Genomic DNA, 26,575 nt, shown 5'->3' with positions numbered 1-26,575 from the left:
CCTTAATGACTTGGAGAAGATCTGCAAAGAGGAGCAGGACAAAATCCCTCCTGAGATGTGTGGACACCTAGTGGCCAACTACAAGAAATGTGTGACCTCTGTGATTGCCAACAAGGGTTTTTCCACCAAGTACTAAGTCTTGTTTTGCAAAGGGGTCAAACACTTATTTAATGCAAATCAATTATTATTGAAATGCATTATTCTGGATTATTTTTTTTATTCTGTCTCTCACTGTTCAAATAAACCTACGATTAAAATTATAGACTGATCATGTCTTTTGTCAGTGGGAAAATGTACAAAATCAGCAGGGGATCAAATCATTTTTTCCTTCACTGCATGTATAAGTATCATGCTTGACAGAAAAGTACCGCTTATTCAGTAAATAATAAACTTTATAAAACTTTACTTTTTGGTGCAAATGGAAGGTCTGTATATGTTAAGAACATTTCAACTATACATGAGAACAGGTAACCCCCTCCCCTTTCCCTCAAATGCAACAAAATAAATGAAGAGGCCATCAACACAAAAAATCTAAATATCTCCTCTAATTCTCCTACATGAATTGGACTTCGCTCAATGAGATTTCCACCTTGGCACCAATAGCAAATGAAAAAGTTAAGTAATTGGCATTATTTGTGTCAGTCGGATGTGGACACATTGCATCTTTCATAAAGGTCTTCATATAATGTGAATGCCATGTCATAAATATAATTTTTCCAGAAAAAAAAGGCTATAGGACACCCCCCCCCCCCCGACCTTCCTATGTCTAAATGCAAAATTTCGGAAGTGACCATATTTCTATATCACAGGGTATTTTAACACTTCAAATGTTTGAACAAAATTTGAATGTTCATTTAGGAAAGAAAGAAAAAGCCTTAATATAAGACTACCTTATAGGGAAAAAGTTTTTACTAAAGAATATTAATTCCCATGTAAACTATTTTTGTAATATTTAATAAAAACTGTGTGTGTAGACAACCTTAGCTGCTACCCGGTACTTCCCCCAGGACTTCTATGACTGAGCACCTAAAGGCCATGTCACGCTGACGCTCCATCATATAAGTCTTAGCGAGAATGTTGTCGAGCAGCAGAGGTTCGTTTACCGGCTGCAAAAGAGGAGGATCCAGGTCCCCTGCAGCCGTACGGAGGATCTGAATCTTAGTCTTATAGTCAGACCTCTATTCCAGGTGGGATCATAAGACGGCCTCAAATATAAGACGAGGGGTATGTCACTGTCAAAAACCACTCCAATATGTGTTCAGCAACATCTCTTGAGTTGTTTGGGGTTGAAAGGCCACATTTGGGAAGTGCCATAACGCCCCTCCCCATTTTGGTCAGTCTGTGAATATGCCCTATTTGGGGCACCTTTAAACCCAGCTACGACAATTTACCCCATCAAACCATTCATTTTTTATTTTTTTTAAATATTTTTTAAAGTAGACACCCATTGGGTATCTAGTATAAATGATAGTATTTTAACTCTTTCCTGTCACGACACAGCGTACAGGAGGAGACACCGTAGTCAGGTAGGACTGGCAAAGGATGGTCCAGAGAGCCGAGGTCAGGATACCGGAGAGCAGGCTAGTCGAGGAGCAAGCCGAGGTCAGGATACCAGAGATCAGAGTAGTCGTGGAACAGGCCGAGGTCAATAACAGGAACAACAGGAACCAACAAGAACGCGTACTGGGAAGGCACTACCGAGATAGGCACGACCATCAGAAGGCAAAGTCTCAGAGTTAGGAAGTCTCTTAAATAGGCACAGGAAATTAGGCACTAATTGGAGATCTCCCGCCAAAATTCAAAGTGCCGATACGTCACTTCCTGCGCGGCCATCTTGTGGTTGGCGATTACGTAGTCTTCCCATATAAGTCGAGGTAGTACCAGCCGGCGCCACTAGGTGGCGCGAAGAAGACCGAGTCCGGATTCCAGAAGAGGACCCGTCTCCCGGCTGCAGCTGCTGAGGACGCACCGTGCAGGTAGGCGGTCTCCCTCTTCCTCGCAGCGGCGGCTGCTGTGTAGAAGCGGGGGGTCTCCCCCTTCTTCGCTGCGGCTGGAGTGTAGCGGCGGGGGGTCTCCCCCTTCTTCGCTGCGGCTGGAGCTGCCGTGCAGAGGCGGGGGGTCTCCCCCTTCTTCGCTGCGGCTGGAGCTGCCGTGCAGAGGCGGGGGGTCTCCCTCTTCTTCTCGGCAGCTGCGGCTGCCGGACCGAAGCGGGGGGTCTCCCCCTACCTCGCTGCGGTTGCTGCCCGGCGGGTCTAACCGTCGGGTATGTGACATTTCCATGTCGAGATATTTTGGAAGATACGCTAATTTTAGCAATTGAACATAAAAATACTTTTTTTATGGTGATGGTGACATCACTGCATAATTATTTTTAAATGTTACTACATGTGTCGCTGAATGCCCCCCATCGAGGCACTTCAGCGACACCATTGAAGTCATTGGCACGTCATTGGTTGTTAAGGGTTAAAAGAAGAAATACTACCGCAACAAGATTATATGGGCTTAAATTAGGAGAGCAAAGGTTTAAAAGTAATATCAGGAAATATTACATTGCTGAGAGGGGGCTTGGATTACCTGGCTGCTTGAGAGAGGTGCTCTTACATCAAATCAACTAAGAATGCTTTCTACCATGGCATCGCAATGCATGGAAAAGTCATAGGGCAAGATGGTGATATTTGACACAAACAGTGTGACAACATGGGACATTTTGTCAAGGATGGCACCCAGGAAAATTCAGAAGATGAGGTCTGTAAAATAGAAGACGTTAATATCCTTACAATGGAGGTCACCACCTGCCAAAAATTTAAAGATATCCTGCAACTCCTATGAAACCGAATTAAAAGCAACATCGTAGCCTCAACTGGGGGACATCCACATTCGAGGTACAGAAGAAATCATTCGGCTGATGTTCACAACTGGCTGTCGTTGCTCTACTGGACTATCCGAGCCGTTACTCACCTCTGATCTGCAACTTTTGTAGGTGCAAGTTGGTAGTGGGCTGTATCCCTGCCTACAGGTATTCTAATGTCACAGGACAGGCATACTGGCCTGTGTGCATTTTTCATATAGGTATTTTTGAATATTGAGGTGTGGTAGAAGTTGAATGTGTTTAAACAGAGTATTTCTCATTATTGGGGAAGATATGTATTTTTTTTTTTATTTTTTTTTTAAACTTTTATTTGTTTAGGGCAGAGAAAATGTTATTGTAATAAGCCTGTTGAGCAGTTGCATGGATTGGCAAAAAAAATGAATCCTGCAATGTATGACAAGAGTACTTTGCTAGCTCTTTTTCTTCTCTTTAAGTGACATCAAATGTTTGGCACCATCACTCTAATATGGGAACTTTAAAGCCTTGTGGCACATCTAGTACAAAATGTGAGCACTGAAAGGTAACTTCATATTTGAAGAGGCATATCAATTTTAGTGACAAATATGTTTAAGTTAAGGAGATATACAGCATCCATCCAACATTTTGATCGCGTATGCTGATTTACTGCTTCCATGGTAAAGATTTTAATTTTTGTGTACAGACTCTGTTCTTAAAAAAAAAAAAATAAAAAAATATGTTGAACCCCTAAATATTTCTTGACTAACAGCAGCAAAAGTAGAGACTGAAATACTATTTTCAAGTAAATATTCATGGGTACTTAGGAAAGCCCCTGCTTCTTCTCTAGCAAGCGGAAATAACCTTTAGTTTTTTTCAAAGAAAAATATCTACAAAATGAGAGGTAATTTCCTATTCAAAGCAAGAGGATATCTGTGTAGGTGGCTAAGGGGTTCATCCCGGACTAATGAGAGTTAAGGATTTGGCATAGTAGCAGTATCTGCTTCACATTTATTTCCACTTGGACTTAGTGTCACATATTTCAGACAGAATTTCATATATATTTTTGGTCCAGCAGACATTCTAGTAGTGCATGGTAAAGATAGGAGTATAGAAAATATTGCCTGTCCCAAATGGGCAGTCATTATTAGTGTTCTACATTGTTAGCTGACATAAATGTGTTCTTCAATTGTCAGGCTGAAAACACGTCTTACTTATCACTCTCAAAAATACTAGTAGTATCAGATTTGTGACAGAACATGTTTGGTTGATGCTGTCATCTGTATTATTAATGGGAGAAAAAAAAGACAAAGCTTGTACATGTATGGGCTCAAAATGCATTGTTTTCAATGGGTTTAGGGACCGCAATGTAACATTATGTGCCTGAGAACATGAGAAACTAAACTAGTTAAGAATCCTTAATAAAAAAAAAAAAAAAAAATCATAAATACATATAATATAAATATGGTATATAATTTAAAACTGCCATGTAGGTGTCATAAGATAAGCTAAACGCAGAGATAAAATCTCAAGAGTAGTCTAGTCATGATTTCCAGAGGGCTAATGGTCTACTGTGCCTGTCCATGGTGCATGTAGGGGTAGTCCATTTGTGTTTTGATAAATTGGTTGGGCTGTATAGGCAATGGGGTTACATGAACAAAATAAGGCTTTATTTTAACAAGAAAATACAAACTAATGGCTGTTTTGCTGCTGAGATAAGCAGCTATTTGACTTTATTACCCAATGTTTTCTGATTAAAGGCAATGTTTCAAAGAGAGGAATTATCACCAATGGCCAAATTAGAAATTATGAGGAAAGAAGTCAAGAACAAGATCTACCTTGTTTTTTTATTTCTACTGCCCCCTTTTAATTCCTGTTGGAGCAGGTGAACTTCAGTGAATATCAACTCCCCACATTGCCAAATTGTGGATTTCAGGACATCTGATCTACATCATAGATTTTGTTTAGATTTCTTTTATACCCATCTACAATATATGGCCAAAAATATGTGAACCCCCTCATTATTGAGTTTAGGTGTTTTAACCACACAAATTGCTAACAGGTGTATGAAATCAAACACACAGACATGTCATCTCATTAGACAAACATTGGCCCTATATTAGGTCGCTCTGGAGAGCTCAGGAACTTGAAAAGTGGCACTGTCCTGGGATGCCACTTTTGCCACAAATTAATTTATCAGCACAAGCCCTGTGTGTCAAAAGCTTCATCCAGTGGTTTTTCATGGACGAGCAGCTGCATGTAAGCCAAAGAGCCTGATGTCCAATGCTTAGCATCAGCTTGAGTGGTGTAAATCAAAACTGTAAACATGTTCTCTGTAGTAATCAATCACCCTTCTGGGTTTGACTAATGCCAGGGGGAAAAAAATACCTACCAGAATACCTATTGCCTACTGTAATGTTTGGTGGAAGATGGTTAATGGTCTAGGGCTGTATGCAAACGTCAGTCCTAAAGGGGTTAAAAGCAGCCCTGCGGAATGGTGAGTTATTTCTAAGCTGTCTGGCAAACATTTGCTCAAAAACGAGCTCAAGGCTTGGAAGATTGTATGAATGTATTTTCTTATTACAAAGAAGGCATTGCTAATAATGAAAATGTATTATCTGCCGTTTTTTTTCTTGGTGCCGTCACATGTAAATGGTTGTAAAAGTTAAAAGATCATACAATGCTGACAACTTCTGTTAAAACTGTAGAAGTAACTAAAGAACATACCTCCCAAGGCGCCGTGATTAGTACCTAGATGGATGTCTGCCTTTCCAGGGACTTGAAATTATTGCTTGGTTCTAGTGTCAGAGGTTACAGAGCTAAAAGTCAAAAATCTGAATAGACATAACTGGAAATTGGGTTAAAAAATTAAAATGTTAGTAAAAATGTATTTTAAATGCCATGCTTGGTGGCATAAGTAGGTATGTATATATAATATATATAATCACATAATACATTGGCCCCATCTTTGCCTATACCTCCAACCACACTGCCTAAAACAGATCTGTTCCTCTTTGGCTATTTGAAAGTTTGAGAAGACATTCACTTGAAAGACAAGTTAACTGGGGATTTGAGGGTCTGACATTGGTTCCATTCTAGACCATTTGTGACTAATATCTGCACCTGATTAAATAAGCAGAAGTATAAGGCAACTAATTTAGGCGTAAAGTACTTCACAACGTTGTCTTGGTGTACAGGCTTCAGGAAATGGTATCTGACTTTTCATTCAAAGCTACCTGAAGCTCATTTTTAATATGCAGCTTACGTGCAAAAGGAAAGAAGGACCTGAATCCTGCACAAATATTTAGCAGTCCCATATGATGTGTTAATTTTTATAATTTTTTTCTACTAAATTATCTGATTATAAAAAATATTTCTGATTCAGTTAAAAAATGCTCAATAAAAGTTAAGATTCTAAACTAGCTAGAATATGAAAGATTGACAAAAAAAGGTTGTTTCTAAATGTGCATTTTACTTTTTAACTTATTGTTGGGGGGATATGCAGTGTGTGTTTTGGATTTTCTGGGCTTTGAGGCATGTTAGGGAAAGTTGCAGTCGGTTAACATCTTGCTTGTGACATCAGTGCAAATACTTTTTCATTGAGTAGTTGCACAAAATACTATTAAGGCATGGATTGAAAGAAAAAAAAAAACATTCAAGAGGTCTCTAGCCTCTTGACTAGAAGTATCATTTACAAAACCACATTATCAATTGCGGCTCCGTTAACATTTTGTGGTCACGGTTGTTATGCATTTGTCTCAGGTAAGTAAGGAACAAACCACAAGTCCACCAGAGACTAAGAGCACACGCAAAAGTTTGCAGGTTTTCAGAACAGTAACATATATATTTTTCAGAAATTATATTTATTTTCTTTTTTTATGCTTCTTAAGTCATTGGTAACAGTACTGTTTACTGATATCCATACTATTTTTTGTTCATAGTGTTAACTTTCAAGAAAGGAATTGGTCTGGGTAACAGTGTGTTCTTTTAATCCGTGATGTATATGAAACAAAGTGTGTAGTTTTATCAGACTGCAGAATTATAGGGAAATCACAGATTCAATCTGGCTGCATATTTAGGTATTTAGTGAAATAAGGTATTTAGTTAATTCACCTTTTTGCGTTTATTATAAAATGCGTGAGTGTAAGCCAGTGACAACTTTGGGGACCTCTTATAAATACGAACATGTTTCATAGTGTTTTGAAAATAATTGAGGCCCAGGTCATTTATATAAACCTGTACAATAGCAATTGTTTTAGTTAAGTAGGGAGAACAGATTGATCTGTGGTTATCTGCGTGCTATGTGACATATCTGTACACCATTTGTGTTTAAACTCATGTAGTTATCTCATGGAAGTTCAGTCTTTTTTTATGTAAAGCTCAGAATTTATCTGCATATAGAACTTTGGCTCAATGCTGTAGATCAGATGGAATGAAATGGATACCACAACCAGTATTCTAACTTCTTGTTGTGCTTTACTGATCCCTAGAATCCAGACCAGGGCTGGTTACGTTGCCTATTCATGACGTAACATGGATTTCCCTTTAACCCCTTAATGACAAAGCCCGTACATGTACGTGCTCAAAATGTATTGTTTTCAATGGGGTTAGGGACTGCCCATTGTCCTTAAGGGGTTAATGTGTTCACCAAGATTGCAGTTTACTTTATCATTAAGTCTAGCAGAGCACCACTTATTAGTGTGCGATATTCTAAACGTTTGCTGGAACATATACTCAAGCAAATTTTCAGCATAATATGGATTTTTCTGCAGAAAACTGATTTTAACTGTTGCCAGACTATCGTTGAATAGGTGAAGTATGTGGCAAAAAAAACCATAGTCCTAGATCTTTGTGGTTCAGAAGATAAAAGTTATTACCTAAGCAGTAGGCTTAACCTTAAAACCATTTGTGGTCGCAGTTAACTAATTTGCACAACTGTTATGATAGCATTATATAAATATATTCGGGGCCAATACAAACCATTGTGTGGAAATCTGTTCATAAACAGGACTATGCATAGGACACGTGGTCACGCGTTTAGACTGGAAGAAAGGAGATTTAGACTAAAGCAGAGGAAAGGGTTTTTTACAGTAAGGACAATAAGGATGTGGAATTCTCTGCCTGCAGAGGTAGTTTTATCGGAGTCTGTACAGACGTTTAAACTGCAACTGGATGGATACCTCGAAAAACATAATATTCAGGGATGTAATCTTTAATTATAGGGAAACAGCTTATTGATCCAAGGAGAAATCTGACTGCCAGTTTGGGGTCAAGAAGGATTTTTTTCCCTGGTTAGTGCAAAATTGGAAAGATTGAAACCAGGGGTTTTTTTGCCTTCTTTTGGATCAACAGCAACAAATTAACATATATATGAAAGGCTGAACTTGATGGGCGCATGTCTTTTTTCAGCCTATGTAACTATGTAACAACTGCAAAGATATCGGCAATCAAGTCTAGCCTCATTTGTTTTGGCAAGTGGATGTATAATCAAGCAGAACATTCTCATCAATTCTTGTCTGTTTTTTAAAAAAATATTAAAAGAAATCAGGCCGCAAACTAGCATTTTCAGACATGTCTAAAATTACTTTTTTTTTTTAACCCCATTTCTTTCTCTAATCTTTAACTAGTACTCTTTACACTGTCCCTGCATGTTTTACATATGCTTGTTTCCTGCTAGGAAAAACAAGAGAATTGTCATCACCACCCGAAGCACAGTATGAGATTGTTCCCAAAATGGCCAAAATGATAGTTTCTGGGAAGAAACAAACCATGGGATTTGATGTTCCAAGGTATGTGTTTTTTGTTTGTTTGGTTTATTGGAACAAAATGAAAACACCAGGACTTTTGTCAATACTAACCTCCATTGTCAAATGCAGCACTGTAATTTATCAAGGAAAAAATATTTAAAATATATATTAATAACTTTACTTTGATGCACTTGTCTCCCTACCATTCTCGACTACAAGGAATAGTTAACATGGTTTTGAAGAGTAATTGGGTGAACGCTATGATATGTTTTTAAAATGATTGCTTCCTCAATAAAAACACCATTAGAATGCCAGTAAACTTATATTTATATGATTATAAAATGAAGGATTTGAGAGAGTCACAGTAGTATTGTAGAAGCGTAACAGTGTCACTGTACCCTGTACACATTACTGTTTTTTTTAAACAAATAGCTGTGTTGCTTTAATCGGTATGAAAACTTTCGTAATGGAACTATTTGAGGTATTGGTGACTTTTCATGTGCAATGATCGTGAGAACTTTTACCAAGTTTCAGGTTTTTGTTTGACACAAGAATAATGTTTAAGGTGCAGCAATTAACTGTTTGTTAGTATGAATCTAGTCATCTGTATACTGTACACTTAAGTAATGTAGGACATCAAGGCTTTTCACAGCCTAGTGGATTTTAGTTGTCCTTTAAAAACAAAAAAACTGCAGTCGTTTCCTACGAATACAAGCTCATTATCTGTTTTTGCTAGCATTATATACCGTATTTGCTCGATTATAAGACGAGTTTTTTTCCAGAGCAAATGCTCTGAAAAATCCCCCTCGTCTTATAATCGGAGTCGTCTTATAATCGGAGTCGTCTTATAATCAGAGTCATCTTATAATCAGACCTCAACTAGGTCTGACTATGAGACTAAGATCCAGATCCCCTGCAGCGATGCAGGGGACCTGGATCCTCCTGTCTACCCCCCCACACACACACTTACCGGTACTTCTGAGTCCCCGGTGCTTGGTCCGGGCAGCGTGTAGATCTCTACGCGATTCGCGTACACAACTCCCGCTGCAGCCGGGAGGAGGTGCGTTTAGCGGCGGGGGTTGTCTGCATCCATCGCGCAGACCTTCCCCGGCTATCAAAGATCAGAGTTCCCCGTGATCTCTGACAGCCGGGAAAGGCCTGCGCGATGGACGCAGACAACCGCCGCTGCTAACCACACCTCCTCCCGGCTGCAGCGGAAGTTGTCTACGCGAATCGAGTAGAGCTCTACTCGCTGCCCGGACTACGCACCGGGGACTCAGAAGCTCTGGAAAGTTTGGAGGAGGGAGGGAGGGGGAGTGTTAAATGGGGGGCATAAGGCATTTCTGAAGCAGAGTGCTCTGTGAAATGCCTTTTAACCCCCTTAATGTCACTCTGCCTCCAGAAATGCCTTTTAACCCTCTATACGTCACTCTGCCTCCTGAAATGCCTTATACCTCCCTATATGCCACTCTGCCCCATAATATGCCTTTCAACCCCCTAAATGCCAGAGTGGCATATAGGGGTAGAAGGCAATTCTGGAGGCAGAGTGGCACATAAGGGGTCAAAAGGCATATCATGGGGCACAGTGGCATTTAGAGGTTAAAAGGCATATCATGGGGCACAGTGGCATATAGGGGGTATAAGGCATTTCTGGGGCAGAGTGGCAAGCCAGGGGGCAGATGTGCATAACTGGGGGCGGGGGGCAGGTTAAAAAAAAAAAAGGAAATAAAAACAAAATATTTTTCTTAATCATAGGTTTTATTTAAAAAAAATTGTTCACATAGTTTACATGAATTAACATTTACTGGTAACACTTTTTTTCCTACAGGGTCGTCTTATATTCAGGCTTTTTCTTTTTTTCATAAAATTAATATTCAGATTGGGGGGGTCGTCTTATAATCAGGGTCGTCTTATAATCGAGCAAATACGGTAGTTTAATTCTACTCGAAAGAGATGGAGGAGTCCTTAGTTGAAGATTGACACCTTTTTATGTGGCCAGCATTGAAAAATATGTAATTTATATAAGCTTTTCGTAACCACAGAGGTCTCTTCGTATCCAAAAAAAGGTACAGAAAAGCAACCATTTTTTATACTGTACAAATACAAAGATATTGGTATGGGCCAGAAGTGGCAGTATCACCAAATTATTATTTTTTTTTTCCCATTAACCCCTTAACGACAAAGCCCGTACATGTATGGGCTCAAAATGCATTGTTTTCAATGGGTTTAGGGACCGCCCATTATCCTTAAGGGTTAAAATACTTATGTCTATACTGCAATAATTAGTTTATGAAGTAGAGCCAGTAATACGTAAATAACAGAAGTCATTTTGACCAGATGCTCTTTTAACGGCATATACAATCTCCACGTTTTTTTTTATAATTGAGAAAATATTTGGATGAATGAAAGGGTATTCCTTGTGTTGCTTTTCAATTTTCATGACATTTTTGTTTTACTTGTCATCTCGGACAGGATATGCGACCAACTGTGAAGGCAAATAGGACCTCACATGGACAAGTGGGGTGATGTGAGTCACTCGAGATCATTAACATTTACAAAAATAAGTACAAACCTGTAGCTGCTTCAGGATGGTTTTTAAGTAGCAAGTAGAGGGATGACTAATTTCTGAGTCTGTTACTTTTGGGGTTTTGCATTTTCTGTACGTTTGAATGGCCGTTAGCAGTACTGTTTATTTGTCTTGTAACACTTTGCAAAGCTGTCACTTTGCATTTCATGACCAGGTTCCCCGCTTTTTTGTTCTGGTTTTTAGTAAAATTGTGAAGGAAGTGCATCAGACAATCAATTGTTGCAGGCTGGTGTAAAAACTTGTAGGATTTCAAGCCGTAGCGAATAAAGTGATTTGCAAGATCTGGTATTTACAGGGAATTCCAAAAGATGGTGCTATTCATTAGGAAATATTTCTGCCTATAGAGAGTACTGCTTTAAGCTTTTAATCACTGGTGTGATGCTTGATGCTGCCATAATAATCTGAGTGGTACAGACCCCCTGAACGATCACTAAACATTTTCCATATCACACAGTCCACCTAATGCTAAAAAGTTGAACCTCCTATGTCAAAATACAGACTGCTAAGTAGAGCAACCTGTGACGACATATGGGCTGCTTAGCCTTGTTTGCCGTTGTTCATTAAGGCACACTGTCCAAGTATAAAATTGCATTTTCCATGATTGACATTTTTCGTATAATTAAAATCTGAAAAACGGTAAGAATAGGTGAAAGATCTGTTTAGCCATTGTCAAATTTGCTGAAATATTGGAAAACCAGTTTCAAACTAATCCCGTGTTCTGAGTTTATCTAGCAACTGTTCCTGTTTCTTTTCGGTGAAGTCGGTGTAATCCTGTTGTAGTCTCCCCATCTTAGACCATTTGTTATTACAATGGTTTCAGTGGGGACCAGACATAATTTCTGTCACTATCACCATTGTACTACACTGCAGAATATATGTTGGCACAATAAAAAGGTCACCTTTTGAGCATCAGTAGTGTTGTTTTTTCCTGCTGACCTCTCGCCCCACACAGTTTCTATGGTATATTACAGATTTTTCCACAGATAAGCGTATGATAATTGGATGCTACCCCATGTTTCCATACTTTTAGTAAGTTGTCTTTCCTAATGGTACAGCGTATGGATCCAGACCCAGGAGTTCTGTTTGTTGTGATGCAAGATAACAATAACATGTTATCTTTATCGGAAAGAAGACATTAGTTGATGACATCAATGTAAGGGTATTGCTTATTTTTCAGTTATTTTTTAAAGAAAAGTGGGATTTCATCTTTTAAGGATGGAATTGCTGGAAGTAGCAATAATCTTACAAAGGGCAGTTTATTTCTTTGATCTCTGTATAGCATGTATTTGCTTAGATATCCCAGTCAGCAGGAAAAAAAATCAATATTGTTGATGGTACACATGAACATGTATTACTTTGGTTTCTGCAGTGCAAAGCCAGAACTTAATGGGCAAAATGCCAGCACGAAAACCCCATCTACAGTTGAAGCTTTGGATGAAGCAGATAATGGCTCCCAATCCATTGCATTGCCTAACATGCCTCAAAGCCCAGAGGATCCAAATGCTGCCCCTACCCTTTTGAAAAGCGCCAGCAAAACCAAACGACAACTGAATATTAAAGAAGAGCTGGAGAAAAGGCAAGGAGGAAAACCACTGCTAAATCTTGTGGTAATAGGTAATATTTACTACTCAAAGGATAGTTCTTGATATTGCTGTTGATACTGCTCTTAGGGGCAGAACCTAACACATCGATGTATACTATGGAGGACTGTGCTGTGCGGCCACAGCCTTTAAGATGTAGAGCACTGGGATATGACCTCTTATCTCCTAGCTCGGTGGTGGGAACGTAGTGGGTGGCTGAGGTCTAAGGCAGCAGTTGAGGTAAAAGAACCACTGCTTGGTGGTGATGCAGTAAGCCTCTCCAGCACAACTGGCTGTTATATTGCGGTTTGTTTACTTATTATTAAGTATTATTAGTATTACGGTACTTGAAAATAAAGGTCCCATCCTTCCCCCAATAGGTTGATATCCCTTTTTGTTTTCCTTGTCCAGGTCATGTTGATGCTGGTAAAAGCACCCTTATGGGGCACCTGTTGTACCTATTAGGACATGTGAACAAAAGAACTATGCATAAATATGAGCAAGAGTCCAAGAAGGCTGGAAAGGCATCCTTTGCGTATGCTTGGGTGCTTGATGAAACTGGAGAAGAGAGACAGAGGTAATGTTCTTACGCTAGCATAAGTCTTTGTTTTTACTGGATAGATTCTGTAAACAGATACACGGTTCAGCAATGCAAAAAATAAACATGCATTTTCATTTATAAATGTGGTTGGGGTTTTTTGTATTGTTTGCTATGAATTATTTGTCAGGGACACTGCTTGTATTTTCGTTGCCATTAGAGGAAAGGGATGATTTCAGTCATGATTTTTGGATCTGTGTCCTAAAATACTTCATGTGAAATATTGGGGTGGCTAATGTTTTTCTTTTCTTTGTTTACAAATTTTTAGGGGTGTGACGATGGATGTAGGCATGACTAAGTTTGAAACCAAATCTAAGGTTATCACACTGATGGATGCTCCAGGACACAAAGACTTCATCCCTAATATGATAACTGGAGCTGCACAAGTAAGTACCGTATTTGCTCGATTATAAGACGACCCTGATTATAAGACGACCCCCAAAATCTGAATATAAATTTATGAAAAAAAGCCTGAATAGGAATAGGAAAAAAGTTTTACCGGTAAATGTTAATTCATGTAAACTATGTGAACAATTGTTTGTTAATAAAAACTATGATTGAGAAAAATATTTTGTTTTTATTTCCTTTTTTCAACCGGCCCCCCAGTTATGCACATCTGTCCCCAGGCTTGCCACTCTGCCCCAGAAATGCCTTATACCCTATATATGCCACTGTGCCCCATGATATGCCTTTTAACCCTCTATATGCCACTGTGCCCCATGATATGCCCTTTGACCCCCTATGTGCCACTCTGCCTCCAGAAATGCCTTATACCCCTATATGCCACTCTGGCATTTAGGGGGTTAAAAGGCATATTATGGGGCAGAGTGGCATATAGGGAGGTATAAGGGATTTCAGGAGGCAGAGTGGCGTATAGAGGGTTAAAAGGCATTTCTGGAGGCAGAGTGGCATTAAGGGGGTTAAAAGACATTTCACAGAGCACTCTGCCTCCAGAAATGCCTTATGCCCCCCATTTAACACTCCCTTCCCCTCCCTCCTCCAAACTTACCGATGCTTCTGAGTCCCCTGGTGCTTAGTCCGGGCAGCGTGTAGAGTTCTACACGCTGCCCGGACTAAGCACCAGGGACTCAGATGCAGGGGACCTGGATCCTCCTGTGTTATGCCCCCTGCCAATTTACCGGTGCTTCTGAGTCCCCGGTGCTTAGTCCGGGCAGCGTGTAGAGCTCTACGCGATTCGCGTAGAGCGGAAGTTGTCTACGCGAATTGCATAGAGCTCTACACGCTGCCCGTACTAAGCACCGGGGACTCAGAAGCGCCGGTAACTTGAGGGGGGGGCATAACACAGGAGGATGCATAGTGATGAACAGTAGACTTCACAAAACATTAATTGAGCTCTCTGCCATGTTAAGAAAATATCACTTTAAACCTCTAGAGGAAGGATAACTGCATAAAAACATAAAACAAACTCTTAAGAAGCAGTTTCCATGGCAACAACCATAGAAGAATCAGTGGTTACTTTTATGTTGCATTCCCTGAAAAAATGAAAATAAGGCAAACTTTTTCATTATTGAATTATTTCTAATTCTACAGTTTGCTGTAATGATAGTGAATGCCGTGGGATAAGATAATAGCGTCTTTAACCCTTTTTTATTTCAGGTTTTCTTTGTCGTTTCTGTTTCACTGTGGGTGCATCGTTCGCAGGGATTCAACAGATATGTTTTTTCATTTTGTTTCCTTTCTTTTAGGCTGATGTGGCCATTTTGGTTGTAGATGCCAGCCGTGGAGAGTTTGAAGCAGGTTTTGAAGCTGGTGGACAGACGCGTGAGCATGCATTGCTGGTGCGCTCTCTTGGTGTAACGCAACTTGCAGTTGCAGTCAATAAGATGGATCAGGTACTTGTTAACTTTCTACGTAGCATTCATTTAACAATCACTCCATCTAAATTATGCTCTGTGCTGACAGTGTTAATACTACAGAGCTATTTTATTTCTTACAGGTTAACTGGCAACAGGAACGATTTTGTGAAATCACTACCAAACTTGGAAACTTCTTAAAACAGGCTGGTTTTAAGGTACAGTTCTTCTATATTTCCTACACAAGAAACAAACTAAGGCTTAAATCTGTACATTTTTGTTTTAATCCACATCTCAAAAGCTTTCTGCGGCTACTTTTTTTTAGAAACTCGCCTGGGATGCATGCTATAACAGTCTAGATTCCAGTGACACGCATTTTGTTGACTCTGTTTGTGACAAGTAGTTGGGGTTACATGCTAGTACAGGCAGTAGTGTTCATTTCTGGTAGAGACGAAATTAGTGCTTTACGGGTTATCTGGGCCAGTGATGTATCCTGGTACAAAACCAGGGGAGCGGTGATCAAGTCCCCGGTATCCTGCTGCACAATGGGCCGCTTGTAAGGGAGCAACCTGTTCACATTATTGGAGGCTGTGCTGGCTCATCAAGGCCTCCATAGACTTCATTAAAAGGTGCTGCTCTTTTTAAAGCCTCGGGTGGCCCCACAGGTACATGCATCACTGATCAGGGCAGTCTGGCAGAATGGACCTTGCACTATTGATGGACCTTCTAAATACAGTACTCTGCTGACATGGTTTTTGTCCACGTAGGAAAGTGATGTGTCGTATGTTCCTACAAGTGGTCTTAGTGGAGAAAATCTAGCTAAGAAGAGTACAATAAGTGAACTCATAAGTTGGTATAAGGGACCATGCCTTATTGACCAGATTGGTAAGAAAAACTTCCCTTTTACCAAACTTTCATGCAACAGATAATACTTTTGGCTTTTGTGTGTCAGTCTTTCTATTTCTGAATTTCATAATTGGCATACTCTTTAATCAAATAGTATCTCTATTATACTACCATATAACCTCACAACACTTAAATATTTTTGCACATGTAAAGGTAACATTAATATTGCAATTTTAAAACAAGAAAATTCTTTTGAGCCCTTAAACTCTACTAAGAACGCAATATTTTCTCTTACTCAGATTCCTTTAAAGCTCCTCAGCGTTCGGTGGATAAACCGTTCAGATTATGTGCCTCTGATGTCTTTAAAGGTAAGTAATATGTCATATTACTTTTAATGTGGAGTGTAACTTTATATATAGACTGTGTGAATTAAGGGGTATTGATTTGTAGAGATAAAAATGACTTTATTGCATGTGGAATATAATATGGAAACTCTCTTTAAAGGAAATATGCATTTTTCACCATAATAAAATAATTTTAAGGTTGAATTTGAAACAAGAATCATTTGAACGATTGTATTTATGCTTCTAGACCAAGGCTCTGGATTTTGTGTTACTGGAAAGATAGAAGCAGGCTATGTCCAAAGTGGAGACCGCTTACTTGCCATGCCACCCAATGAAACTTGCACGGTAAAAGGTATGCAAAACAAGATTTCTTTACTAGAAGAATAACCTTTGTTATTTAACTGCATTCCATCTGTGAGTTTGGGGCCAATAATAACTTCCGAAAGCCCCGTCTGTGCCTGAAACTACAGAAAGCATCAAACTGATACCAACTGTTATGAAATGAATCCAAAATCTTGAAACAAATTTCCTCACAGGTGACTCTGCACATCTGTAGATGTGTACTAACAATTGAACGAGAGACATTTCACTTGTTTAAAGCTTTTTCACACGTTCTGATTTTTTTTTTTTATTCTCTGTTTCTCACGCTACCGGATAAACCCCACATATTTTTTGTTTATACAGTACATTATTTTGATAATCAGTCTAATAAAAAAATCAAGCCTTTTTGGCTTTAAAATGGTGATTTTTTATTTTTTTTTAAGACTGATTAACAAAATCCCTAGAAATAGAATTCAAAACATGAAATAAAGATTTTGCCCATCTGATATGAGTGGCAGAATCACTTCTCTTTCTGCTAGTAACTCTTGCCTGTAGATATGCAACCCAGCACCCTCCTTGCTTTTTCCGATGCCTTATTTTATTGTCTGCTTACCTATCCTAACTTTTACATTTGTAAAAATTAGGTAAATACAACCTTAGATGAACAACACATGACATTACACTTATTCTTCAACAAGGAAAAAAGCCAAAATTAAGAAGCCATGTGTGAAAAACTAAGTGCAACTTATGATTCAATAGCTTGAAGAACCACTTTTAGTAGTAGTGACTTGAAGTAGTCGTTCTAAATGACTTTATTAGTCTCTCACGTTGTTGTGGATGTATTTTGGTCCACGCGTCTTTACAACGTTGCTTCAGTTCATTGAGGTTTGCAGGCATTTGTTAATGCACAGCTCTCTTAAGGTCCCGCCACAGCATTTCAATCGGTTTAGGTCTGGACTTTGACTGGGCAAAGTTGCATTGCAACACCTTGATTCTTTTCTTTTTCAGCCATTCTGTTGTAGATTTGCTGGTGTGCTTGGGATCATTGTCCTGTTGCATAGCCCAATTCCGGACATTTTTAGATGGTCTTTACATTTGTCTCTTAAATATTTTCGTATACAGAGGAGTTCATGGCTGCCTTTATGATTGCAAGGTCCTGTGATTGCAAAACAAGCAAATTATGATCCCTTCACCACGTGCTTGACAGTTGGTATGAGATGTTTGTGTTGATATGTTGTTCGCTTTTCACTAAACATGGCACTGTGCATTATGGCCAAACATCTCTACTTCTCGTTTGTCCAAAGGACATTGTTCTAGAAGTCTTGTGGTTTGTGCAGATGCAACTTTGCAAACCTAAGCAAACCTAAGTTCTCTTTAGAGAGAGAAGATGCTTTTTGCTGGAAACCCTTCCGATTTTATTAAATGTAAGATGAGGGTTTTTTCAGAGCAAATGCTCTGGAAAAATACCCTTCGTCTTAGAATTTGACCTCAAATAGGGGTCGGACTATAACACTAAGATCCAGATCCCCCACAGCGCTGCAGGGGACCCGGATCCTCCTCTCTGATTGGCGGCTGGCATCTGTGCGGAAGTGCATCGCACCAACATCTTCCACTACTGTCCTCCACTTGCACCAGGGATTCCATGATGGAGCACCAGCGTGACGTGGCCTTTCCGGTTATCCACCATAGAAGTACTGGCCAGCAGCGGCGGAGGTTGTCTGCGCGCATTGTGCAACTTTCGCTGGCTGCCAGAGAGGTGGATCATCTGTGCGATGTGCGCAGACAACCTCCGCTACTGCCGGCACTTCCGCTGGGGCTTCTGTGATGGAGCACCAGCGTCGCATGACCTTCTGGTGATTGGTTATAGAAGCTCCAGCAAAATGTTATATAGCCAATAATTTATGTTACTGCATAAATGACGTGTCATGCTGATCTCTGAATTGAAGATAAGCACACTGTATGGACAAACTTTTCCACGGGCTTGGCTTTTTACAAAAGCAGATTGTACACAATGCAGATGTTTATAAATGAGAGTGTGAGGCAAAACCATGAATATATTGTTCCTGGATTTATCTGCGTTTGGTTTGCCGCATCAAAAAAAAAAACAACAAAGAAAAAAAAAAACCTGGCTATACGGCTATTTTCCGCTCATTCTTTCCTTTGACTAATCAATGATTGTGAGATGTGATTTTCTTTGGTTATTGCTGAACCATCTCATCTCTGATTTTACTCATTTTCAGGAATCACCTTACATGATGAAGCAGTTGACTGGGGAGCTGCAGGGGATCACGTCGGTCTAACATTAACCGGCATGGATATCATAAAAATCAAGTAAGTGAACAAACTGACATCTGACTCAGCATCGGTTTCATATATTAAGAAAAGGGCGTTGGCTGCGACCATAAAAGTGGTTTTGTTTTTGGCCAGAATTGACTGTTGCTCGAAGTTGGTTTTTTTTATTTATTAATGAAACTCTGTCTGAAACCAAGACCCAGGTAAACAGGAACGTCGAAATTATTACTTGGCAGTTTGTAACACATTGAAGTGTGATGTGCTAAGCTGACTGATATCAGCTGTCACCACAATATAACAGTTACATTACTTTTTTTAACATGCTATATTCCTTACTTTAGTGCATCCAGGTCTGCGAGTTATATGTTTTGCATGTCGGTAGTGAGTGAATTGATATTTTCAATGATATTTTGCTGTCAGACAACTCAATTTTCTCAGTGTCAGACATTGTAAAATGTGTCAGGTGGGCTTATATTTGAGTAAAGAAAATCCTGTGCCATGGTGTAGGCTTTCATACAGCGGCAAATGTTGATTTTATCCCAATGACCAATATATATATATTTTTATTTATTTTTTGCTTTGGATATTAGGGATAACAAAGAGCAGATTAATTCTACATTCCCACTAAAATGGATGTGGATCATTTCAAGTTTGCCTGTTATGCTATGTTATGTGCCCTGTTTATAGCATATGGAGAATGTAACTATTTCTGTAGTTTGTTATATCCTATACATTTATGTTGTCGAAATTACAAAGGAACATTTTTTTATATGGATTGAGTGGAATTTTGAGATACACAAGAATTGTTTTTCGCTAGCTAATGGCATTATCTTCTTCTGCTGCTGCTTTCGCTAAATCTAAGATATAGTTTGCAATATTGGAATGAGTGTAGCATTGCTCACAGGAAATCACAATCTGATTGCCATGCAGCTGCCTAATAGTGTATTTTCACTCTTGGCATGCTGCATTAACAATCCTGTGCAGAAGATGAGCAAATGTTTGATTTACTGCTCAGAGCCTTGCACACTATTCGAAATCTGGAAAGCTAACAGAAACAAGACATTTTGCAATAACGCTGACTGTGTTGAATCTTCAGAACCTAGTGTATAGAATGTGTGCCTATTCTAAACCCATTCAATCAGTTATTGTGATAGATTCTTCCATGTTTATTAAATTAAGCTTTGTTGTAAACATTTCATGGTTTTTTTGCCCTGTTGTGTGCATGGGGTAGATGCCAACTGGGGTTAAAATGCAGCAGAAAATCAAACCTAAAATGAAAGCCTATTTAATATTGTTTTGCAATGGTGTTCTTTTTCTTTGCAGTGTTGGCTGTGTGTTTTGCAGTCCAAGTGAGCCCATAAGAGCCTGTACCCGTTTCAGAGCCCGAGTTCTCATCTTTAACTTTGATATTCCTATTACCCAAGGTTTCCCTGTAAGTGTTCCATTGGGGAGATTGCATTGCGAATGTGTTTGATAGCCCTTCAAATAGCCTAACCTTTATTAAACAACTTTATATTGTCTGAAACGCTATAACTGTATGTAGGTCTGGAATATGTTATATTTTTTTATACAGGGATTTAGTGATCAATACACTGTTTGATTTTTAACTAGAACAAGGGTTTTTAACTAGAAAAAAAATAATCAAAATCTTATTTAGAGGAAAGCTGCTCAATACTGCTAATTGTCCACATAAAGGTGGTTACATATTAGGTTGTAACAATTTATGGAAAATTATGACTTGTAAACATGTTAACATCTGTCAAGTTTTTTTATTTTTATTATTGTGTCAGAGCACCTGACTGATTGCATACCTCTTATCATAAAACAAAAAACTATTTGTATTTTATTATACCCTTTCTATGCTTTTTCTTACTATGTTCTCCTGTTTTGCTTAATTTCAGGTAATTATGCACTACCAAACTGTGAGTGAGCCTGCAACGATCCGTAAACTCATCAGTGTACTGCACAAGAGCACAGGAGAAGTCATGAAGAAAAAACCAAAGTGAGAGTCTTGATTTTAAGGAGAAGGGGGTTAATTGATTCCTGTTTTAACCCCTTAATGACAATTGCCGGTTCTGGCACGTCACGCACTAACATCCGGTTAGTGAAAATTGACATGCCAGGACCGTCATGGCTTTAAACGGGTGCAAAAAGCGATCTACTTTTGCTTTCTGCACCCAAACGGTGTCGCTGTAATGCCTCAATGTCAAGGCATTCAGCAACACTGAGATCGGCATCAGGGGCCTAAAAGAGTTTAAAAGATCAACAATCGCCCCCTAAACTTCAGTGGTGTTGCTGAAATGCCTCAATAGTGAGGCATTCAGCGACACCGAACTTGCCATGACCGTTCCGGAGAGCGTTCGCAAACCGCCACTGTGAGTGATTTTGCCACTCGCAAGATGGCGGTGTGTCCTTCTTAAAATAAATAAATAAATAAAAAATAAGTCTCTCCAGACCCTCCTGAGAACTCTGGCTCCACTTGCAGGTTGAATACAGGTACTGCATTCAACCATACAAGTCAACGGAGCCCAGCTTTCTGATCACTGTGAAAAAGAAAAAAAAATATATAAAAATAGTTTAAAAAAAAAAGAAATAAATAAAAATGGTAACATGTAAAAACAAATTTTCACTGATGTCACCATCAGGGGAACCTTTCAGTGTCCCAAAAAAATATTTATATATATATATATATATATATATATATATATATATATATATATATATATATATATATATATATAAAAATGATGAGCAAGTCCTAAAATTAGCGCTTTATCTTAAAAAATGTATGATTTGATGGGGTAAATTGAATTGGCCGGGTTCAACAATGTCCTAATTAACACCGGGGGGGGGGGGGGGGAATAAAACACAAAACAATGACTACCACAAAGTTTGACAAAGATTGGGGGTAGAATTAGTGCATGAAAAGAGTTAAAATACTAACATTTGAAATACCCTGGTGTGTCTAGTCTTCAAAAATATATGGTAAATTATATGGGCCAGCTTCAAAGATACCCAAAATGACACATGGGGGAAGAATTACCAGATTTGGAAAAAATGGTTTTGAAATATTAAAACTTGCCCTGTAACGTGCAGAAAAAGAGCAAAAAAAAAAAAACCATAACATTGGGTATTTCTAAACTCAGGACAAATCTATTGAGCAGGTTTTTTCATTAACTTTTATAGATGAGTAAAATTTTTCAAGTAAAAGTCAGAAAAAGTCATTTTTTTCTCAATTTTTCACCATATTTTATACTTTTTTTAATGGTAAGTGATATGATAGAATCAAAACAATGAGATCTAAAGAAAGCCCTTGTCCCGCAAAAAGCAATATATAACTTGTGTGGGTTCAGTAAACGAGAAAATTACAGCTAAACACGAGCACAGCAAAAATGTTAAAACAGCCTTTGTCACGAAGGGGTTAAAATATTCACCAAATGTAATAATTGAAGTGGACCTGTTATCTGTGCACAGAATAGTTTCATGGAAAAGTATCTGTACATTGAATTACATATACAACTTGACTTGTGCTGAGTTTTAAAAAAGTGGTCCTATCCTTATGGCAACAACTGGAATATTACTGCTAACTGGACCTTTGGTTACTATGGTTATGAGACCATTCTTTGCAACTTTACATCACCATTATTACAATGACTTTATTAATAGAGCACCAGCAAACAATGTAGTGCTATTACAATTGGGAGGATATGGAAACTGCCAAAAATACTGAAACAGACTATTTAATAAATGAAGAATGGCATTAACACTTAAGACAAGCTGGTACAGAAGGAGACATAGGCCCTGTTCTTGAAAGCAAACAGTCACTGTACTATCCATATCAGAATGAATGATAGGCTTAAATGTGCATCCATTAAATGTATTTTGATCTATTACTTATGCTTAAAGTTCATGCTTGCAACGGTAGTTACTGGCATAGTTGGAGGGGTTTATAACTCCTTGCAAGCAAATTGGTGTTTCTTTGTGCATATTCACTGATGATATTGATATACACATCATTTTCCTGAAGTATTGTTTTTTTTATCCATTTTCAATAATGGCATACCATTATTTTAATGGCATACCGTATTTCCCATGTGTTAGGACGCTCCCATGTATAAGACGCACCTTCATTTTGGGTCCTGAAATTTGAAAAAAATGTATTACATAGTTATTGAACGCAAGTTTTAATCATCATAAAATTCATACTCATCATCCTCATCACTCCCATCCATTAACTGCCCCTAAATTAACCCCATCAACCATAACTGCCCCTAAAGACCCCATTGACCATAATTGCCCCTAAATTAACCCTTAAGACCCCATCAACCATAACTGCCCTAAATTAACCCTAATCACCCTGTTAACCATAACTGCCCCTAAATTAACCCCCACCTCCCCCAACTTTCAACAGCCCAAATATTAATTTTTTACTTACTGTTAGATGAGTTGCTGAGCCATGTGGATGCTATATGAAAAGGGACGGGGCCAATCGTCAGTGTGACTGCAGGGAGGTACTGGGAAGTAGTACCTGCAATCTACAACCTACAACCCCTGTATAAGACGCACCTAGTTTTTAGACCCCAAATTTTTCGATATAAGGTGTGTCTTATACATAGGGAAATACGGTATACCCAAGATATAATTTTTTGTGGTATCATGCAGGTTTGAGGTTTGACAAAGTTTGAAATTAATACTCCTCTCTTTTTTGAATTAGAATGTTCCTTGGTCATGTTTTTGCCATTGTCTTTCAGGTGCATAACGAAAGGAATGAATGCCATCATTGAGCTACAAACACAAAGACCCATTGCCCTGGAACTGTACAAAGATTTCAAAGAACTTGGAAGGTTCATGCTGCGTTACAGTGGGTCATCAATAGCTGCTGGAGTAGTCACAGAGGTTGTCTTCTCAATTTCTACCACCATATCTTTTTTTAAGATGTTCTCATTTGTTCTTTTTGTGACTTCTGTGTTTCCCCCCCCAGATTAAAGAATGACACTAATAAAAGAGGACTTCCACAACTGAACTAAATCTATTCAGACTGATCATCTGGTTCTCAGCTTCCAGAAGGCCTGGCCTAAGTGCAATTAAGAGACATGCATAAGCTTAGCAAAACCTCAACTCAGCTTCCAAGTGGAGACAGCTTACCAACATCTGCAAAGCACAAAACAAAGAACACAGATTCTTCTTTGTGTGCTAAGCCCATCCATTATATTTGCTAAAGTAGTCCTGTATTTACCGTCCCAAAACAGATAATGAATGCAACTGTTACTGGCAGAAGAGACAATTTAAGTTACAGAAGCAATATTCTGGAGCATAGCATGGATCTACTACCATGTAGCCAGAGGGCATGTTTACAGCATTTTCTCAGATGTCTGATTCTCCATTTTTCTTTTTTAAAAATATGGTTCATTAAAGTATTAATCAAAATTGCTTTTGTGACAACAGAACAATGCTTAGGAATCCCTTCTTGGTATTTTTTTTAACTTTAAAGCATGACTGAAAGGCTAAAAAGTTTAAACTTTCAAAACTTATACATTTGCTGTGTTTATTTTGAGTTAGAGTGGAGACTGTGCCAAGATTTAACTAATTTTATTAAATGATCAAAATGGATCTAAAGTATGGTGGAATAAAAAAGCTGGTTTGAGCATAATACATGTCTCTTAATATTCTATTATATAGCTGAGTGATACCTGGACTTTAGCTTGGATACTTGTGTTAATTTTAGTTTATTAAAACATCCACATGGCATTCATTGTTATTTTAGTTGTGTTATTTGACACAATGAAAATACCCTCCTGCCTAAAAAAGTATATGTGATGCAATAATCCCATGTAACATGGCATTTTATGGCGGGAGCCCCCACGAAGCAGACGAAAACTAAGCAAAAAGCTAAGGATTTTTGTGTGAAATTCACAAGCCCTTTCATTCGCACTCTCTTACACTCTCATTCTTGTTCACTCTCTCACGCTCTCTAAAAAATATCCCTACTTTCTTTGCCTTCCGCATCTTCTTAATTTCCTCTCTTCTATCTTCTGTCTTTCATCTTCTTTCCCTTATCGTTTGTCTTTGTCCGCATCTCCACAAACGTAACCTGGCGCAAACTTCCGTCAAAATGGTGGAGATAACGTCACGCAAAGTGCCACAATTTTGCCCTAAGGTGAACTTCCGCTAAAACTGTGGTACTTTCACTAACGTCCACTCTCTTGATCCTCCAATCAGGATAGAGGACATCATGCAAATTTCTGCCTTAATCACTCTATTTCTAACATCCTCTTCCCCGATTGGGGGATTGAAACAGCGGATGTTGCGGAAAGTGCTGCCGTTTTGGTGGAAGTTTATGCCAGGTTTTGTCCATGAAGAACAAAGAGAGAAAATGAAAGTCAGAAGAGAGAAGATGAAGTACAAGAAGATGCAAAAGTTGTCGATAGAGAGGGTAGGGAAACATTTAGAGAGCGTGAGAGTGAATATGGGCACTGGGCAACGAAGTTCCTTCCCAAATTAAATCCATGTTTAGTAACAAGTAGCTGTTGACTCTTCTTTCTTAGCTGTCCTCACTGATATGCAATGCGATCAAGATCAGTGCAGTAACAATGGAAAGGCAATGGACAATGGAGTCATCATACGCATAGCAAGGTGTCATTTAATGAAGAGTAAAATGTTGCTTACAAAAATAAAGGTGAAATTGAAAGTTTCCTGCCTTTATATTTATATATATATATATATATTTATATATATATATATATATATATAATATATATATATATATATATAATATATATATATATATATATATATATAATATATATATATATATATATATATATATATATAATATATATATATATGCGCCTATGATTAAGCTCCATTGTAAGGCACAAAGCGTGTAAGGTGTTCACCTACCAGGCGCAAAGTGCCTGCTGGGGTTGGCAGAATAAATTCCGTATTGTTGGCGAATTGAGGATGCGTGTTATAGGTCCAGGTGGGATGTTTCGTGCAAACAAAATATATATCTATGCCAGCCCAGAAAGATGACATAATAATAAAGGCTACAAATATGACCGTCTGTGGGTTTGGGAGCACAACTTTTTTGTGTGTGCTGCATTCTGGGACAGACTAGTAAGGACTATGTGCACGCAGTTAACATTCCAGAGTGGAAAAGCAGTGCGCAAAAGGTTTAGACAAGAGTGAACAGCATAAAAATCAATATGTGGTGTACTCTGCAGGTAGGTTGCTCCAAACAGCTTGCAGAACTAACCGCATGTTCCTATGTGGATTTAGGCAGCCTCAGTTGCTTGACTCTCAGTGTAATCCCAGATGTTGAGCTCTGTGGGGGCAAAAGCATCACTTACAGGACTCCTTGTTCTTTATGCTGAAGATAGTTCTTAATGATTTGGCTGTATGTTCGGGTCATTGTAATACTGCAGAATAAATTTGGGGCCAGTCAGATGCCTCACTGATGGTATTGCATTATGGGATTAGTATTTGCCTGTACTCTGCGTTAAGGAGACCATTCATTCTGACCAAATTCCCAACTCCTTTTGCAGAAATGCACCCCACCAAACTTGCAAGGAACATCCACCATGCTTCACAGTTGCCTGCAAGCACTCATTCTTGTGCCACTC

At 38.7% G+C, this 26,575-nt stretch overlaps 1 protein-coding gene across 1 annotated transcript in view; it reads left to right on the top strand.

Moving 5' to 3' along the window:
- The window catches only part of LOC149284799 (HBS1-like protein), a 69,829-nt gene extending 45,883 nt beyond the window's left edge, over nt 1-23,946 (top strand). Inside the window, exons 5-18 of the mRNA XM_089496216.1 lie at nt 8,502-8,613; nt 12,528-12,772; nt 13,150-13,315; nt 13,605-13,722; nt 15,043-15,189; nt 15,294-15,368; nt 15,918-16,035; nt 16,296-16,364; nt 16,588-16,692; nt 18,902-18,992; nt 20,277-20,385; nt 20,855-20,955; nt 23,705-23,849; nt 23,935-23,946. Of these exons, the coding sequence (XP_089352342.1) occupies nt 8,502-8,613; nt 12,528-12,772; nt 13,150-13,315; nt 13,605-13,722; nt 15,043-15,189; nt 15,294-15,368; nt 15,918-16,035; nt 16,296-16,364; nt 16,588-16,692; nt 18,902-18,992; nt 20,277-20,385; nt 20,855-20,955; nt 23,705-23,849; nt 23,935-23,946 (1,613 nt within the window). The remainder of the gene's footprint in view (nt 1-8,501; nt 8,614-12,527; nt 12,773-13,149; nt 13,316-13,604; nt 13,723-15,042; nt 15,190-15,293; nt 15,369-15,917; nt 16,036-16,295; nt 16,365-16,587; nt 16,693-18,901; nt 18,993-20,276; nt 20,386-20,854; nt 20,956-23,704; nt 23,850-23,934) is intronic.
- Nucleotides 23,947-26,575: the final 2,629 nt, after the last annotated feature.

This window comes from Sceloporus occidentalis, unplaced genomic scaffold, assembly GCF_023333645.1.
Source record: "Sceloporus occidentalis isolate IW3139 unplaced genomic scaffold, rSceOcc1.0.p SCAF_88, whole genome shotgun sequence".
Lineage (NCBI taxonomy): Eukaryota > Metazoa > Chordata > Lepidosauria > Squamata > Phrynosomatidae > Sceloporus > Sceloporus occidentalis.
Note: the sequence above shows the minus strand (reverse complement) of the source record. Positions and strands in the feature narration are given on the sequence as shown.